Source organism: Cydia strobilella, chromosome 26, assembly GCF_947568885.1.
Source record: "Cydia strobilella chromosome 26, ilCydStro3.1, whole genome shotgun sequence".
Lineage (NCBI taxonomy): Eukaryota > Metazoa > Arthropoda > Insecta > Lepidoptera > Tortricidae > Cydia > Cydia strobilella.
Genome location: NC_086066.1, coordinates 3,088,704 through 3,109,209, shown reverse-complemented (window position 1 = coordinate 3,109,209; position 20,506 = coordinate 3,088,704). Strand labels below are relative to the sequence as shown.

At 39.7% G+C, this 20,506-nt stretch overlaps 1 protein-coding gene across 3 annotated transcripts in view; it reads right to left on the bottom strand.

The window, feature by feature from the left end:
* The window catches only part of LOC134753392 (segmentation protein cap'n'collar-like), a 169,695-nt gene that overhangs the window by 8,423 nt on the left and 140,766 nt on the right, over window positions 1-20,506 (bottom strand). For all 3 annotated transcript variants that reach the window (XM_063689281.1, XM_063689279.1, XM_063689280.1), the window contains exons 10-17: window positions 19,784-19,860; window positions 18,844-18,946; window positions 6,226-6,306; window positions 5,462-5,573; window positions 4,762-4,855; window positions 2,849-2,960; window positions 1,509-1,627; window positions 643-763 (exon numbers count right to left, since the gene is read on the bottom strand). In XM_063689281.1, coding sequence (XP_063545351.1) covers window positions 643-763; window positions 1,509-1,627; window positions 2,849-2,960; window positions 4,762-4,855; window positions 5,462-5,573; window positions 6,226-6,306; window positions 18,844-18,946; window positions 19,784-19,860 — 819 coding nt within the window. The remainder of the gene's footprint in view (window positions 1-642; window positions 764-1,508; window positions 1,628-2,848; window positions 2,961-4,761; window positions 4,856-5,461; window positions 5,574-6,225; window positions 6,307-18,843; window positions 18,947-19,783; window positions 19,861-20,506) is intronic.

Here is a 20,506-nt window from a genome sequence, read left to right as displayed (position 1 = left end):
CCGATTTCGCACGCACACACACTTATTTATCTGATTTGAGACATTTACAGTGTGTTTCGCATGTAAACACGAAGAAATATTTAGGTACGTTATGAAATCACAATTTTGTCGTAGTGATCCTATCTCTTTTTTTTTATATCATGGTCCAGATTTTGTTACTACATCTTATCAATTAGAAAGTTATAACTATCTTCTTCTATCTTTTAAGTACCGTCAACCGGGGTGAATAGGGATGGCTGGGGTGAATAAGGACAAAACTTAAAATGTAATTATTCGATATATTCGATCGTAAATATTCGATTGAAAATAATCGTAGGTTTTATATGATACATTTTTTTTATTGAGAAACAAACAGTCTTAAAATAAACATGAGCAACTTAGCTAATAGCTACAAATTGATTTTTTATAGACCTATAGTTTCCTGATTCACATATCGAGGTACAATTAAAAAGTAATGATAAATAGTGCAAACTTGTAGTACCTAGTAGCTGTACATAATCATAACAATAGTATATGTGTATAGTATTTGTGTGAGTATTTTTTAAGAAATAAGTAAAATTACCTGTAGTTTCGTCCCTATTTAACCCAACCCAGCCATCCCTATTCACCCCGGTTGACGGTGTCACTATGTGGTAATATTACCTCGTTTGTCCCTGAGCGCGGGCCGCTCGGGCGCGAGGCCGGGCGCGGAGTAGGTGTGGTTGTGGCGCACGCGCTCCGGCGGCGCGTGCGCATACCGCGCCGGCCCGGGCCCCAGTCCGTTCTGTTCAATCAAAATATATCTAATGAATATTAGGGGGGGGGGGGGACATCTTACACAGATCAATCTAGCCCCAAACTAAGCAAAGCTTGTACTATGGGTGCTAGGCGACGATATACATATTTATATAGATAAAAAACACCCATGACTCAGGAACAAATACCTGTGCTCATCACACAAATAAATGCCCTTACTGGGATTCGAACCCAGGATCATCGGCTTCTCAGGCAGGGTCGTCAAATATGGACGTTTATACAACAGTCCACACTTTGTTTAAGTTAGTTTAGGCATACTCGAAGCGCTGGTGGCTTAGCGGTATGAGCGTGCGACTTGCAATCCGGAGGTCGCGGGTTCAAAACCCGGTTCGTACCAATGAGTTTTTAGGAACTTATGTACAAAATATCATTTGATATTTACCAGTCGCTTTTCGGTGAAGGAAAAACATCGTGTGGAAACCAGACTAATCCTAACAAGGCCTAGTTCCCCCTCTGGGTTGGAAGGTCAGATGGCAGTCGCTTTCGTAAAAACTAGTGCCTACGTGAATTCTTAGGACCCCAGGCTCCCATGAGCCGTGGCAAAATGCCGGGACAACGCGAGGAAGAAGAAGAAATGAGCACGATTATGACCGCGACTTTTTCTTAAATCTAATTTGTTTACTCCGAAATCAAGCAAAGTTACTATGCAGTATCCGGCCGGATATAAAAATAAGGGCCGGATACCGGATAGTAGCCGAATATCTTATCTGTACCTGTAATAAAGCATGGCTGGAGTGCGCAGAGTTGAGGTCTAAGACGGGCGCCACGGCGGGCAGCGGCGCGGGCGCCGGCGCGGGGTGCGCGTGCGTCAACTGCCGCGCGCCGAACTCCACTGCGAAAAATGGCAAAAATTACATTTTTGGTACCGTCAACCGGGGTGAATAGGGATGGCTGGGGTGAATAGGGACAAAACTTAAAATGTGATTTACCTGAATTTGAATTTAAATTGTATTGAATTGCATTATTCGATTGAAACTTACTTTAATTTTATTGTTGTAAAATTGTATTGTTGTATTTTTCTTTGTATTAATGTATTTATGTTTTGACATCCATCTTGCATAGTTGCATATCTATTTAGGGTTGTCATAATTCAAGTCATTATCTGTGGTCGTACACGCAAGGGACTTCAAGTTGTGCCAACCCTAATAATTGCTCGGAGCAATGCTGAGCCGAACGGAGCTGAGAATGCCCTAAAAATCTATATGTTGTGTGATGTAATAGAGGATATTACTGCAATGTTCTGCCACCAGAGTGCAGCACTAGCCTTTTTAGTAAACCATAGAGTAACTACATACATACATACTGTACCTTTAACATGTATTTGACAAGTTTTCAGAGATAATAAAATATGACATTGATGCATCAAGGCGGTTTGCTTACAGAGGACCTACCGGGAAATGCGAATCCGAAATTTCGATCTGCCTCTTTATCGCTCGAATATGCAAGAGTGACAGACATGTCAGATAACGAAATTTCGATTTTCTTGTTTCGCTATAGACCCTCAGATTGTGGTAGTGGCGCCCCCTGCACAGAGTTTCGCGTAATATTCCCTATTAATGAACGACCACTTGTAAAAAAAATAGTAATTCTAAAATACGTCACATTTTGATTAAGTAATTCTTCCTAAACATATCATTTTTAGAAAATGACACGTCGAGACACTAGGCCCTTGGGGTAAGGGGGCACGGGGGCTCCACAAAGCGCTTAGCAAACGCCTGAGGGAGGCCACAGGTGACCCTCGCGCGGGCGGCTTTCTCGCGCAAAGATTGGCTATAGCAATCCAGCGCGGGAATGCCGCCTGCGTGATGGGCACCTTGCCTAGGGGGCAAAATTTAGAAGGGCCTTTTATGTAAGTATTTTTAAGTTTATTTTTACTTTAGTATTATTTAGTATTATTATTTAGTTTGTAATTTGTTTATTGTTTAAGTATCTTTTAGTTTTTTCTTAATTTTTTCTGTAATTTATTTTAGTTAAATAAATATATTTCACTTAAAAAAAAATATTTTTTAGAAAAGAAGTGAAAAGCGATATACTCTTCAGAAGGCAGACTTACCGTTGTGCATATGCATATTTTCGTGCGCGTACGCCTGCTCTGGGCATTCGTACTTGACGACCGCCGGCCGCGGGGTGAGTGTCTCCATAGATGGCGCTGGTTGGTTTTGTTCCTGTAAACAAAAATAGCATTAGTAATAAGTTTTTGCAAAGATGCGCTTACCATAAGGACGAGATTTGCTTGTGTGTGTGTGTGTGTGTGTGTGTGTACGTGTGTGTGTGTGTGTGTGTGTGTGTGTGTGTGTGTGTGTGTGTGTGTGTGTGTGTGTGTGTGTGTGTGTGTGTGTGTGTGTGTGTGTGTTATTCGTATAAACGAATAACCTGTCAAAGCGTCCTTATGGCAAACGACAAATTTAGAAAATAACATACCTATTAAGTAGTAAAAATACGGTAAAAACATATTTCTTTAATATTTTTTTAAATAGGGAATATTACTGCAATATAACACTTTAAACTCTCGCGTTTTGAACACATCTTTAATTATAAAAACGGGTCTACCGCGAATACCGCGAGTTAATTTCATTATATTTACCTTAAATTCCGACGTTTCAGCTGAGTTGCACCAGCTGTGGTCACGGAAAGACTGACGTCCCAACAAAATGTCAATAGAGATCTAAGTAAACACTAAACTACCCGAAATTAGTTTGTAAAAATGTTCAGGGTAGACACGGAAATTGCCACTACCCGTTAAACAATTTAAGGTAAAAACAATGAAATTAAATCGCGGTATTTGCGGTAGACCCGTTCGTATAATTAAATATGTATTACTGCAATGTTCCGCCGCCAGAGTGCAGCACTAGTGCACATCCTAAAACATAGAGTCACTTATATACTATGCCTTAAACTGTTTTTTGACTAGTTTTCACTATGACAGTGATGCATCAAGGCGGTTTGTTTACGAAAATCGAAATTTTGTTATCTGCCTCTCTATCGATCGAAAATGCAAGTGATAGAGAGGCAGAAACCGGACTTCCGATTTTCGTGTTTCGAGGTAAGCCCTGTGATTGTGCTAGTGACGCCCTCTACGCAGAGTTTTGCGTAATATTCCCTGTTAAGCCCAAGTAAAAGAGATCTGAACGAACTGTCATCCGGTTAATCATTTGACACGACAGGTATAGCGACCCTATCCCAGTATTTTCAACTGTGGTTTTTTATTCAGAGCCCACTGTGTCCCACTGCTGGGCAAAGGCCTCCCCCCTCTTTTTCCACTGGTCTCTGTTTAATGCTATATCCGGCCAGCCTGTCAAGAAGGAGTCCAAGTTATCCCGCCATCGCCGACGAGGTCTGCCGGATCCCCGGTTAGACTCGTGGGGCTCCCACTCCGTGGTTAACTTGGCCCACAAGTCATCCGGCATTCGGCAGACATGACCAGCCCAGTCCCATTTCAACTTGGCCGCTTTCCGAGCTACGTCTATTATTTGAGTCTTAGAGCGTAGCGTGGTGTTTCGGACTCGATCTCTTAATTTTACACCTAATATGCTGCGCTCCATAGCTCTCTGGCAAACCCCGAGTTTGGACTTCTGAGCTTCCGTCAAGGACCAGGTCTGAGCACCGTAGGTGAGAACTGGAAGTACGCACATGTCCATAAGCCTACGCTTGAGTGACAGAGGTAGGTCTCCCTTCATCAGGTGTTTCATTGACCAATAGCTCTTCCAGGCGTTTTCGGTGCGTCTTTGGACTTCTTTGTCCTGTCGCGCCTGGAAAGAGACTATTTGGCCAAGATAAAGGTATTCTTGGACATATGCGATGTGTTCTCCTTTTATCTCAATCCTACGTTTTGTGCTGTTAGTCATGACCTTGGTTTTTGACATTTCAACTCTGTGGTAACGTGCCTTTATTAAACTGCATTAGTAAGCGTCCACTGTCAGATGACGTTACTAGTCCGTACGCTTGTTAGCCACCGTATATCCGTACCTGGAAGCACCGTTTGCCGAACATGTGGTGTTTCTTCTGTGGTTGGTGCGAGCGCTCGCGCCCGTACGTGCCATCATAAGGCCGGAACTTTGAGCTGAAATTAAAATAATACTTAGTTTGTTGCACAAATTACGTATTAAGTCTTAAAGGATATTGTTGCCACAAAAACCGGCCAAGTGCGAGTCAGACTCGCGCACGAAGGCTTCCGTGCCATTACGCAATAAACGGCAAAAAATCACGTTTGTTGTATGGGAGCCCCACTTAAATATTAATTAGTTTGTTGCACAATTTACGAAACACATAAAGGATACCAAAAAAACCGGCCAAGTGCGAGTTTTACTCGCGCACGAAGGCTTCCGTGCCATTACGCAATAAACGGCAAAAAAATCACGTTTGTTGTATGTGAGCCCTACTTAAATATTAATTTTATTCTGTTTTTAGTATTTGTTGTTATAGCGGCAACAGAAATACATCATCTGTGAAAATTGCAACTGTCTAGCTATCACGGTTCATAAGATACTCGTCCAGCCTGATGACAGACGGACAGACAAACGGACGGACAGCGAAGTCTTAGTAATAGAGTCCCGTTTGTACCCTTTGGGTACGGAACCCTAAAAACGTTTGCGCGTGGTAGCCCAGTGTCATATCATATGGATGAGACGGCGCTATCGGATGCCGAGTCTATCTTTCTCGCTCTTACCTATGGAACTCCTGCGCAGAGTCGCTGCCATCGCACCACTCCCCGTCAGAAAGAGATGGCACGCGCTCCGAGCCCATGGATGAGACGGCGCTATCGGACGCTGAGTCTCGCTCTAAAATGTATGACAGTTGTATAAAAAATTAGAGAAAAAAAATTTGACTAGGAAATTTTTAGTGAACAGTATTCAGACACACGAAATACATTAGGTATATACACAACGAAGTTTAATAACATGTAGTCGGACCAAGTTAACTCTGCATGAGAATACGTCGTTTATAATGTCAGGCCTCAACAGATTTGGCTTGATTCTGAGGCCTAAGATACACTTGTAAGTTTTACCAGATAATTAAAAATACATAGAGTGCTCACTCCATACATCGGTTTTGTTAACAATAAGACTATTATTTTCGTAGTCTACATCTAGCGTCAAGTAGCGGAACTATCAGTACTGCTACTTGGCAATAGATATCGCGGCAAACGGAAAGTCTAATGTTCAACGGTTTTTAGCTAATATGTGTCGTTTTCAAGCAAAAGGTACCTTTTTTGTCGCTTGCCATGAGGGCGCTCTGACAGGTTATTCGTATAAAGATACTAGCAAATTTCGTCCATATGGTAAGCGACAATGTGGTACCTTTTACTTGAAAACGTCACATATTATTACCGGATTAACCGTAACTCTTTTTTCTACTCCTTCTGTTTATAATATTAGTGTAATGCCGCACAAAATCCGATGTCTGTCGATAAGGAGGTACTGAGGTACTGACCCGCTATCATCATGTGCGAATGGTTGTGCGGCGCGTGATGGCCGCCCGCGGCCCCGTCCAGCATCCGCATCGTGTACATGCCTGGAACAACACAAATTTCGACTTATATTATTCAGTAATATCGCGGAAAATCGGAACAAACCGGACAAGTGCGAGCCGGACTCGCCCACCAAGGGTCCCGGACTTTTTAGTGTTTTAATCATTAAATCATTTATTCATTTGCAAGAATGTACACAAAACAAGTTCTTACAATATAAAGATGTCCAATACATTCTGCTTAACAAAGCATGCAGAGAAGGCTTAGACTAAACTAAATGACAAATATTTTAAGTACCTAAGGAGATGATATTATTACACACATGTCAATTATCAGAATTCCAGAAAGACTATTATTGTAAAATAAAGTAACATTATATACTTCAATTAGTAGAATGTCAAATTTTGAATCACATATAATAATAGAAATATTCATTCAATAATTAATTTGCATTATAATCAAAATCAAAATATTTAAGGCTGTAGAAACAATTTTGTTGAAGCCATTTTGTCACTTTGTTTGTTGTTATATCGGCAACGGAAATACATAATTTGTGAAAATTTCAACTGTGACAGACAGACGGACCGGCAGACGGACAGCGGAGTCTTAGCAATAACGGAACCCTAAAAATGATTACAAAATGTACTTATGAACGCTGCGACAAGCGAACAACTCGCGAACGCAAAGCGAAGCGGCGCGGCGGGCACGCCGCGTTCGCATTCGCAACGAGATAGCTCACGTAGGACACTTCTATAAGTATCAAAGGATTGATTGACTCCGCGCCGCATCGCTTCGCTTCGCGCTACGTAGTACGCTGCGTAAGTCTCACGTCAACACATTTACAATGATGTAATTCATATAAAAACTTAACTAATTCTCGTACCACAATGTAATCAATTTAATTATTAACAATAGGCGGATGATTTTCTGAGCGATTATTTCCAAAAATATCGAACCAGACCGAACCGAACCGGACCGGTACCGAATACCGATAAAGTACCGAACCGGACTAATCCAAATGAAGCCTAGTTTCCTCTCTCGGTTTGAAGATCTTTGGTTTGAAGGAAAGATAGTAGTTGCATTCGTAAAAACAAGTGCCTGCGCAATTCCTTTGATTTAGGTTGCCGAAGGGACACCATGGTGCCTAGCCAAGGTGACAATCGCTTGCGCTACGATAACGAAACGCTTTGTGTCTATCTATCACTCTTCCATATTAGTGTGACAGTGACAGTTGCGTTTCGTTCGCTACGGAGCGTAAGCGATTGGCATGTTGGCTACCCAGGCCCCGTAGACAACATGCCAATCGCTAACGCTCCGTAGCGAACGAAACGCAACTGTCACTGTCACACTAATATGGAAGAGTGATAGAGAGACACAAAGCGATTCGATAGCGAAGCGCAAGCGGTCGGCACCTTGGCCGCCTGGTGTGACAATTACGTGATTACGCTATGAAGATGGCAGAATAAAATGAGATAAAATCAGCAGATAAATTTTGATAAAAAAAACTCACAAGTCAACTCCTTCCTCAATAAGTGTTCAAAAATCCACTTTTGCAGCATACTAATGCTCACTATCTTAATTTTGTTATGCACAATATAAAAGTCATGTCATTCGCATATACGCGCGTTCGCATGTGTGCGTGACTTTTGACTATTCAAATCTCAACCTTAAATGTTTACAAATAACGTTGGAATTTAAGAAATGGTGATTTTTGGTCATATAATCGTTACACTGATAAAAAATATGCTGACATCGAATGACTAGCACAAATGGGGCAGCAAATACGTCACGATTACGAGTGTTAATACAGAACAAACCTAGATAAGGGAGATAGTAAGCAAATTTGAGCGTTTTGCTTGTATGACTAGTTCGTTAAAATCACGTGATACCTTTATAAGTGTCATTGAGAGGACAATGACTAGGCGTAAATGGGTGAATCCATTTTTAGAACACTGATTTCGTGTTTTAGACTCCCTAGCAAAGAAAAACCGGCCAAGTGCGAGTCGGACTCGCGCACCGAGGGTTCCGTACTTTTTAGTATTTGCTTTTATAGCGGCAACAGAAATACATCATCTGTGAAAATTTCAACTGTCTAGCTATCACGGTTCATGAGATACAGCCTGGTGACAGACAGACGGACAGACGGGCAAACGGACAGCGGAGTCTTAGTAATAGGGTCCCGTTTTTACCCTATGGGTACGGAACCCTAAAAATCGATTTTTCAAAAACAATGTTGTTTTTTTTTTACTTTTTTGTTGCCACGGGCATTATTAAATACATAAGTATTTGAATAACACATTAAAATTACCAACTTGATCAGATAAAAATTACATTTTGCACGGTAACGCAGCAGAAAAATACAAAAATGGTGTGTACCTGATTTTTGTATAGAATAGAATAGAAGAGATTTATTCAGAAAACGCTTAAATTTAGGTATTACATAGACAACAGAACAATTTATTATTAATAAGCGTCACTGAAAGGGTCTCCACTCAGCTTAATGTCAAGATACCAGTTACGGATCTCGACGCTGGTCTTCCGTGGAAACCCTTCCGAGAGCGCGCAACTATACGTACATAATATTGTATGGGAGAAAACTTTTTATTGCAGCGTTACAGTACAAAATGTAACTTTTATTTGATCAAGTTGTTATTTTAATGTGTTAAATTAATACCTATGTATCTAATAATGCCCGTGTAAACAAAAAAGTCAAAAAAACAACATGGTTTTTGAAAAATCAATTTTTCTTTGCTAGGGAGTCTAGAGACACGAAATTAAGTGTTCTAAAAGATGATTCACACAAATATAAGATAACTGTCTTCTGCCTGTGGTTTCGTTTTCATATAATTACTTTAATATACAAATACGAATGCATATATTTCATTACTTTTCATCACACTCGCTCGGTAAATGTGGAATTGCACGCAGGCCTAGCGGGAACTATAGAAAAAGTTTTCCCCAGGGAGTTATGAAGTTTCTAGTATTATAAACAGTTTCTTGAATTCATATTTTCATAGCAAACATTTATGATAACTTTCACTTGTTATTGCAAAGTCCTTGCAAAGGTCACTTGTTCCGCCTAGATCCTTTATCATTATCACATCAGTGATTATGTATTTATATCTGTCATTTTCGACCGCGCCACAATATCACATCGATTGACAGGTGCCAGGTGGAAGAGGTCTTCCATCGATATCGACTCGGTAATTTTCACATTACGTATGACATATGACACAAACATATTTTTTTTTGTGTTTACTCATTTTAGGTGAATATATCCGTCTCGGAAGCGGCTCCTAAAACCACCATATGTATCAGTTCTTTCCCAAAATGATGTAAGGAATTTTTGGCATAAAAAAGATTTTTTCTGGCATATAGGTAGAGTAGGTTTTTTTTTAATTTTAAATTAAAAAGTTTAAAAGAAAAAGAAGACACAAATACCTGACAAAAGCCTCAGCCTGAAAATTTTGACATTTCCTGGACGATAATTTCTTAGCAGTAAAACAGCAGCGTTATGTAATTTTTAAGGATTATAAATATTATAATCGTTCTTAGGGTTCCGTACCCAAAGGGTAAAAACGGGACCCTATTACTAAGACTCCGCTGTCCGTCTGTCTGTCTGTCACCAGGCTGTATCTCATGAACCGTGATAGCTAGACAGTTGAAATTTTCACAGATGATGTATTTCCGTTGATGATGTGTTGCCGTTATAACAACAAATACTAAAAAGTACGGAACCCTCGGTGCGCGAGTTCGACTCGCACTTGGCCGGTTTTTACAATAAAATGAACTGAATTATTATTCTATGTGATTAATGTGTTAATTATTGTCAGAATAACTCTAAATAAATGTCAGTGGCGTATCGTGTACTTTTCTAGCCGTAGGCGAAACCACATCTGCGAGGCCCTTTTCAATGTGTATTCCCAAAATAAATAGGTTATCTTTGCGAGGCCCCTCTAAGTGCGAGGCCGTGGGCGAGGGCCCCATTCGCCTACGCCAAGCTACGCCACTGGATGTCGGAAATTTACAGTTTCAATAAGAATAAATGAAAGAGGTTAGCAAATAAGTAATGAAAGAACCAACGCTCCTAATTATTATTTTTTACTCCAAGGATGAGTCACATTTGTTATTATGTTATTTAATTGCTTGCTATCGATAACACTTGAGTCGATATTTAAATAATCACTAGCACTAGTACGTTTTGCCCCCGAAAAACCGAGCTATGTTCATAAACTGTCAAATCTTACACCAGACCACAGATCCGCCTACCAACTCATGATCGCAAAGGAAGTGGAACTGCCTTCTAGACAAAGAGAATTAAGAAGACATAGTCTACATCTAGCGTCATGTAGCGGAACTATCAGTACTGCTACTCGACAATAGATGTCCCGGCAAATGGAAAATCTAACGCTCAACGATTTTCAGCTAATATAACCGGATTAACCGGAACTCTATTTTCAACTTCGTCTGCCAGTTATATTGTTGAGCAATACACTTTTCGTCAATCGCGACACATGTGACATCTAGTGTCGAGTAGCAGTACTGATAGTTCCGTTACTTGACGCATGATGTGAACTACGAAAATAAGTCTTATCGGTAACAAAACCGATGTATAGAGTGAGCACTCTATGTCTTTTTAATTCTTTTTGCTCCTAGAGACGGCTGCCTTAGTATGCACTCATAGATAGCTGCACTCTACAACCCGGTCACAATATCTGTGTACCTGACCTCGTGACGTCATATCGGCGGTCTGGGTACGGTGTGAAAAAAAGTTTTTTCGAGAAATGTGGAGGTGTAGCGGCAACGAAGATGCTAACCGTACTGTCGCACCGGGGAGTGCGCGGAGAGGTGACAGGGGAAGCGGGAGAGGCGCCACATTCCAGCGAGGTGCACAGATATTGTGACCGGGTTGTACTCAGGGACCGGCCCGCTATCCCTTATCGGGGTTTTATAAGGGTATTGCATAAGGCTTAACTCACCATACCCTTTGCCAGACGAAACCCTTTGTTTTGCTTTTAAAAACCCTTATATAAAGCTACCACATTTGAGTAATCGGTAGCCCAAATACCCTTACAAAACCCTTATCATCCGCTCACCAACACCTTGCATATTGCTTATAAGGGTTAGCCTTATAAAGGGCTTCCCTTTTAGCATATAAGCGTGCTAATTTAAGTCGTCTACCTTGTTGATAAAGCACACATTACTTCGAATCCGAGCAATCGTCGGCGGCGACGGCGGCGTTCTTTGACTAGGCACGTATTTTCTTTCCTTTTCATACACTACCGTAGATATATACTAATCCTGTCTCTTTCACGCAAAGGGAAACCTTTATAAAAAGCGCTTAAAGATAAGGGTAACCCTTATTAAGAGCTAGCCTTATTTTTGGTTAGCTTTTCGGTAAGGGTTAGTCAAACGTAAGGGTATGAATGGGCTTGCAGTTCAAAAGGGAAAGTCTTTCAATGTGTTAGCCGTGTTTAAGTGTCGCCCATTGAAAGGGTTTTATCGCGGAAAGGGTTGTCCGGTCCCTGGTTGTACTCTATCACGATTTAGGGCAATTTGATTTATTTTTTATAAGTTTTTAATTTATTTTTTCCCCTTTGTGTCTTGTGTTTCGTGTAAATGGTGTGCGCACCAAATGTCGACTGACTCGAGCGGCGAGACGTGCTAATGAGCCTGATGTTCAAAATTAAAGCTAGAAGCAAAAAAACTTGACTCGATTCGATCTGGATATTTTTTTAATCATTATAATAATACAGTCGTAGTCAGGCAAATTAATTTTGTCAGTAGAAATCGGCGGGAAATTTGAAAAACAACCGCGCCAAGGTTCGATTTGCAGTAAAAAAATAGTTTTTCTACAGACAAATTGTTTGCCAGACTATAAGTGGATACGTCACATTTGTTTGTTTGTATGAAAACTTACCATCATATAATTTGTAGTAAGAATTTAAGTATTCAGCGGGGTCAGGGTATAACAGGTGACTCGGCAAAAATGGCGGCAGGTACGGCGCGCCGTACGCGAACGGAGACACAGACAGATTCATCGTAATCTCTGATTATCACTTCAATTATTAACTATTTCTACACTGTCACTTAACAAAACAACAGTCAGACATCCTTTAAAGCTGTTCACTCGTATATTTCACACACACAACTAATACAACTCAATATTTTCGATCCAATCTATATCGTTATCAGTACAAGGATTATGATAATCTTTTCTTTAGAAACACAAAACATCCATAGAAATCATTTTCTAACTCTCTTTTGTTATAGATTTAGGGAAATTTCTGTGACGTCATGATCAAATATTAGCTTTACAATCAGGCGTATCTCTTAATACCTTTGCAAATAGAGACATGACTTTCCTTTGTCTCATTTTCTTATCTGTGGCGCCCTTACGGGAAAGTCACAGGGGTCGTGGTATTGTCTATACTTGAAAGTCCAGAGACAATAGTTGTATCGTTTGAGAACGGCCACTGGGACCTTGGTAAGAGAGTCGCAGCTTACTCTTGGGCGACGCAGAGCGCAGCACAAGCGGCATGTACATTCAGAAGTATGCACCTTTCTACTCTTCAAAGTACGTTGTTTCAGGAAGTATGTCATATGTAGGCTTTTTGGTAACTTCGGTGAAAACAACCCTTGAGTTTTTTGACTAAACACTTTTATTACGAAGCTTTAAGGCTTCTTAAAAGTCTATATAATTCACAATAGTCTTTAAATTGCAATAGAGCAATTAAGTTTAAAATATTTAACACAATTTCCAACCCGAAATCGATTTGAAAACGGTCAAAAGTCTAAAACAAAGTTTTTCAAAACACAGTCCTTTAAAAAAAATGTTTTACGCGATTCACTTAACAATCTCATACATTACAAATAAGCGGTATACGTATGAAAAAACACCCATGTTGGACAATTAAAAAATAAACTATATCCTTTCGAAACAACCGAAAACGCCCGGATAAAACACCTTTATTTTTTTAAACGTCTAGAGCTCAGCCAGCGCGAGAAAAGTAAAATGGCTGCCGGTTGCGCGCTCTCTTAAATAAGAGGCGTCTAGCAAACAATATTATCTTATTTACTGTCTGTATACGCTGTTTACACACAAAAGGATTATTTACGTCTTTTTATATATCGACCTCAAATACGACTTTGAAATAGTAATAATTAATTTGGGCATTACATTTACGTGTGTGTAGATAGGCCGGCGCGCGAGCGGTGACTAAGCGGTAGTTTGTTTATGTTGACCGTGATTAGGCGAAATCGAGTAATATATACCTACAGTTGAAACAGCACTTTGGGAAAGGTTAACTACTCAACTTTTTTAACAAGTCAATAGACAAGATATGTGTGTATGTGTAGAATATGTGAATAAATTTTATTAGGTTAGGTTATTAATTATTGTATTTTGGAACATTTTTATTTTGTAATTTTTGATTGTCAACTATTTATCAGAATGTCAATTATTTTTATTTTATTTCTAGTTTTAACTTTAGTTTTAATTTTGTAATATCATAATTTAATCTAATTATTTTACATTATATCTAGTGTTTGTTTGTATATTTATTTATTTATTTATTTATTTATTTATACTTTATTGCACATAAAATAAGTACAAATGGTGGACTTAATGCCTTAAGGCATTCTCTACCAGTCAACCACTGGGCCAAAAAGAGACGTTATATTGTTGTATGTAAGGTGCTTGTACTATAATTTATGTATATATTTATCAGAATATATTTTCTATATAGACAAGTCAACGCACATTATTTTAATTTTTTTACCATTTATCAATGGACCATACAAATTTTGAATTTCACGACGTGTTCACGACTATTTTTAGTGATAAAGTTAGCTTGTCAGCGATATTTGTCTAATATTATTAGTGTGTTGTCATGGCAACCCAAACGATTTGACAGTTTATAGACAAATATTATTAGACTAATACCGTTCCAGAATTGGCCCCAGATCCGTGGTAAAATTATTGTCGCGCTAGAATTAGAAAGATCATAATACACACCTGTCACTGATCTTTATCGTATCCGGTGGGTAAAACAGTCGCATGACTAGTTCTTGATTTGAACAACAAGTATATTCCCAAGTAAATATTATTGAAAAACATGAAAACATTGGAAACTTATGAAACAATAGATCTCTTTAACTGTCACATACTCGTAAACTTTATAAACATACGTCACGTAGTGTTTGGGTCATAAATATTTTTATAATAAATAAATAAATAACCTAGACCTACGTCTGCAGTCTGTGAGCATGTCATGGATAAAGCCAATCACTCAATAAAGTTTGATAAGCCTGGTTCTTGCCAAGGAGAAGCGATACATACCCAGAATACTGCGCGACACCATTGAGATTAAGAAATATCCAAACTTTAACAGGGAACATGGCTTTTCTCTACCACCAGCTTGGGATCCGGTAGTCCATCTGATAAAGGAGCAAGCGAGACATAGACTGTGAGACCTTTGTGTTGAATGATGCCGGACATTCTGAGTATAATATGTTTTGAAAAGATGTGTCCCGCCGAGTTTGTTGCCGGTCCCATATTGGGATATCCTCCTACAATTTAGGAGGGGATTAAATCTTCTACCGATCGTTCGCACAAAAGAAACAATGGCTTTGGTTTAACAGATGAGGGTCTTAGACGTAAAAATCATTTGGGAAGATGCAGACTATACCACAAAAGGTAAACTGTTACGAGTAAAGTATGAATGTGTCAGGATTTTAAGGGTGATGTCAGGATACCCATTCCATTTTTTCATATAGCAACCCTACCCCCGACCCTGCGCAAAAGGACCCGACCTACAAGAGGCTACTGCTTAAGAGGTGACTGCTTATCAGGCGGGCCGTTTACTAAAAATACTCAGGCCGTTAAAATACTCAGAGGGCCTACTGCGAACACCGAAGTTCGCAAATTGCGGGTATCTTTCTTTGTCACTCTAATTACGCCATAATTGGAGTAAAAGAGAAAGATGCCCGCAATTTGCGAGATTCGGTGTTTGCGGTAGGCCCTATAAGAGCTCGTGCGCAGGCCGTACATGCCAATTAGAATCGAATCAAGGTAACATGACAAATGCCCTTGACTAGATGTTAAACTAGTACGCAAAACCTTATCGGATATTACTTATTTGTAAGACGTAAACGTTACATTGTTATTTAACTTTGAACATTTATTATAAAATCATCCATTCAAAACTCAAACTTAACGTTTTAGTAATTAAATTCAAATTGTAATGTAGAATTTCATAAATAGCGCTCATTTTAAATATTGAAAGCGCCTAAGTAAACTGACAGACGATTCAAGATGGCTGGCGGGTGTGACCGGTTAAAACTGCTTTTGTGTATGAAGTGGCTGAATGACATAAGTTTGTAAGAAAATGTTGTAAAAACATTTGTTTTAACGTGTCGGTCGTTGAGCTCGGCAATTTTATTATGTTTTTAGGGTTCCGTACCCAAAGGGTAAACGGGACCCTATTACTAAGACTCCTCTGTCCATCTGTCTGTCACCAGGCTGTATCTCATCAACCGTGACAGTTGACATTTTCACAGATAATGTATTTTTGTGGTCGCTATAACAACAAGTACTAAAAAGTACGGAAGCCTCGGTAGGCGATTCCGACTCGCACTTGTCCGGGTTTTTTTTATTAGCCTACTTTGGTGTCCACTGCTAAGCAAAGGCCGATTATTGTTATTATAAAATTAAGTACTCATCATATATAGTTTGAATGTATAGTTGGAAGGTGGCCAGTAATCGACGATTTACCCTACGATGCGTTACTGAGACACTTTTAAAAACCTTGTCATTGCCATGACTCTTTATCATACCTATGACAACCCGATTATTACGGATAATATTAGGTAAACGATCCGCAAGTTATCACTAACACTGATATTGTAATGCAAAAAGGTACGAAAATTCGCTAGAAAGGTATGACTTGTCAATATTTCTATAAATTAATATACATTTTTATATCAGATAATTGTGATATTCAGGACATTACCCACCGAAATCATATAAAGTTATCACTAACACTGAGATTGTAATGCAAAAAGGTACGAAAATTCGCTAGAAAGGTCAAAAAAGAAAAAAAGGTAAGAAAGAAAGGTAGGTTGTCAATATTTCTATAAATGAATATACATTTTTATATCAGATGGTTGTGTTTTTCTGGGCATTACCTACCGAAATCATATAAAGTTATCACTAACACTAAGATTGTAATGCAAAAAGTTAGCAAATTCGCTAGAAAGGTATGACTGTCAATATTTATATCAATCAATATACATTTTTATATCAGGTGATTGTGTTGTTCTGGGCTTTACCCACCGAAATCATATAATCTATTATACTTGTAGATCCTCGTAAGGCCGTCAGTCCTACCCGTAGTACAAACAGCAACAATATTAACTCGACCTTATGCCTTTTGTTATAAGGTTTACAAACTGTTAGCAAAGAGGGATATAATAAGATAGAGCGGTACTGTCATAGTAAACTTTGTAACCACAGAACATTCACTGCCATCTATCGATACACTTTAAAACTAAAAATGATTGCATTTATTATTTTGATATGATTTGACCCATGCCCTTTCACTGATATGCGTTAAAATTGTTAAATAACAAACGAAACCGTCAACGCCCTCTATACGAGAGTAGGCCAAAGGTAGTGGCGCCATCTGATCGAGAATCAAATTTTCGTGATTTTCGAGGCACGTTTTTTTCCTTAGACTGTATCCATCTATTACAGAGTTATATCTTTGATATAAGTAAAGAACGAGCGGCAACTCCTACATCAGTTTTCTTACCAAAATGCGCTTTATTTCGTAGTCGACATCTAGCGGCAAGTAGCGGAACTCTCAGTGCTACTCGAGAATAGATGTAGCGGCAAAGAGAAAGTCCAATGCTCAACGATTTTCAGCTAATATTATAACCGGAGTAACCGTAACTCTATTTTAGCAATACACTTTTCGTCAGTCGCGACACATTCGACATCTAGTGTCGAGTAGCAGTACTGAGAGTTCCGCTACTTGATGCTAGATGTCGACTACGAAATAAGGCGCGCGCACTGATGTATGGAGTTACCACTCTTTATTACTTATATTTCTCTATGGTGATAGTGATCTATGTATTGTTATGTATGTGGGTATGTGTATGAATGTGGGTATGTTTGTGTCAGGTGTAGTAATTTTATAATGACGGTTGGTATTGGTGGTAGTGCCATCTGTGCGAGAATCAAAATTTCTTGATTTCCGAGGCACGTTTTTTCCTTAGACTTTATTCATCTTATACGGCAAACATGGTACATGTTTAGATAAATGAGTCCTGCATATGGCCATTCGAAATTAATTTGAAAACGAAACAACTTTACTAAAACAAGTACAGATGGCGCTAGCTGTTGCCATCGTAAGCGATATGAGGCGTAGTTCCACGCGTAGCTTCTAGATGGCGCTTGGCATGAGTAAGCTGCATAACGTCGTCGTTCCAAGCTATAGCCGCTAGGTGGCGCTTTCGATACATTAACTATCACCAATATCAACTCAATATATTACGTATCGAGTATTGTAGACACTAATGATATGATAGAGTGGTAATATCTTTACACGAATGATAAGGATAACAAATTAAACTAGCCAATTCACTAGGCACTAGAGGTTAGGTTAGGTTAGGTTTGACTTTATAGGGTTTCGTACCCAAAGGGTAAAAACGGGACCTTATTACTATATACCCTTAATTACTAAGACTCCGCTGTCTGTCTGTCCGTCTGTCACCAGGATGTATCTCATGAACCGTGATAGCTAGACAGTTGACATTTTCACAGATGATGTATTTCTGTTGCCGCTATAACAACAAATACCATTGAATGCCTAGAATGCCTTTAGGCATTAAGTCCGCCATTTGTACTTTATTTGTTATATTGTGCAATAAAGTTCAAAATAAAAATAAGTTTAAAATAAATACTAAAAACAGAATAAAATAATAAGTGGGGGCTTACATACAACGTGTTTTTTTTGCCGTAATGGTACGGAATCCTTCGTGCGCGAGTCCGACTCGCACTTAGCCGGTTTTTTTTTAATTCAGTTTTTGCAAATTTCAAAATGGCGGAGCCATACATTTATTCAGTTTGAAGTTACGCTCGCGAGGTCAACAGCTCACAGATCTAGTAGTTGTGCCCAGTCCAGTATAGTCCTAAGTCCATGTCAGGATAAGTAATAGTATTATCATACAGAACGGCCACGCACCGCCCCGCCCCGACTCGAATTACCTCGCCCCGCGACACCAGATTGACGGCCGTTTGCCGGCCGCTAAGTACTATTTTTAAGCAACTTACACTATGCCGCGTGTACAGACGTGCCGTTCACACATAGAAACGCAAGTGATTTTTGATGTATATCGTGTCCGCCCTGTCGCTGCCCCAATATTACAGGGTTCTATGTTTCACTTTTAACGAACTGAAATTTGAACTTTATCATAGTGACATTAAGTCGAATTTCAACTATCTTGAAAATGTAACATAGAACCCTGTAATATTGGGACAGCGCTGTGTCCATGCCAAGCTTTTATTAGTGACTGACCTTCGTTCATCGCCATGTCCATGAGCTGGAGGTCTTCGTCATTGAGGATGGACTGCAGGAAGCCATCCGAAGCTGGCGGGGGCGGCATCTCGCCGGTGCCATTCTGTACCAATAAGAATACAATTGTACTTAAACTTTCACAATGTTTACTCATTACAACATACTATAGCTTGCCCGCGACTTCGTCTGCGTGGAATAAGTAATTTGGGGAGGTTATTTTGATCCAATCTGCTTTTTATTGATTCCCCATATAAACTTCCACCCCCTTTTCACCCCCTTAAGGGGTGAGTTCTGGGATAAAAACTATACTATGTCCTTCCCCGAGACTCAAACTATCTGTATACCAAATTTCAACTAAAACGGTTTAAGCGTGAAGAGGTGACAGACAGACAGAAAGACAGACAGACACACTTTCGCATTTATAATATTAGTACGGATATCACAAGTTAAAAAATCGAATATCGTGAGTGTCGTGTCGATCCGGTGACATCCCTAGTGCGCAAAACGTTCAAGTTAATAAACAGGACCAAGTGCGGGTAGTTCGCAAAACTCGCGCGCCTAGAAGATGTTGATGTCAACGGGGATAACGCCGTCCTCGAAACGTCGGAGGTAAATTTAAAACTTATTTTATGCGGTTAAGCCCCGTTGTTGTGAATAATAATGTATTTTTCATCAATTTCTAAATCACTACGAACATCGTTGTAGATCTGGCAACTGTTCATCGGTGGTGACCAAAGGTAGATTATAAAATCAATTGAAAGTGAGAAATTTCCTAGAGCTCCAGGCTGTGGACCCATTTCAGGTGATGACCCGTTACTCTGACCAAGACTGTTGAAACCCTGCCAGACGCCCGGATCGAGCAATGATATTGTTTACTATTGGCCAGGGTTAGTCGGTCTATGTGGCTCCCCCTACAGTATCTCGGAGCTTGTGTACATACCTGGTAGTAAATGTTATCGTGCTGCGGGTGATGGGTCTCCGCCTTGTACGCGCCTTCAAGCGGCGTGGCTGCCGCGCCTGTAAGACGAATGTTATAAATAAGTATATTATTATTTCCACAGATTGATCTAATAGGGAAGTAAAAGATAAGGCTCTAAATAGGCCGTTCGAGTAAAATAACGGCCAAAGACGCCTAGTCTTATTAAGATGGCATATAGTTGAGAAATTGGGACGGGTACCGCCGTGGCGAGGTGGCCTAGGGGTTCATGGCGTTAGCCGCGATAGCTAAAGACGCCGGTACGAATCCGGCCTTCACACGGCCTTCATCACTGGAGGGCTTCGTCACTTTTTTAGGGTTCCGTACCCAAAGGGTAAAAACGGGACCTTATTACTAAGACTCCGCTGTCTGTCTGTCCGTCCGTCTGTCCGTCTGTCTGTGTCTGTCACCAGGCTGTATCTCATGAACCGTAATAGCTAGAAAGTTGAAATTTTCACAGATGGTGTATTTCTGTTGCCGCTATAACAACAAATACTAAAAACAGAATAATATAAATATTTAAATGGGGCTCCCACACAACAAACGTGATTTTTTTGCTGTTTTTTTCCGTAACGGTACGGAACTTGGCCGGTTTTCTTTAATATATGACATCTATTACAGTTTATGATACTGTGACGAATAACAAAGTTTGAACGGCTTTGAAAATAAGATATGATGGTGTCAGAG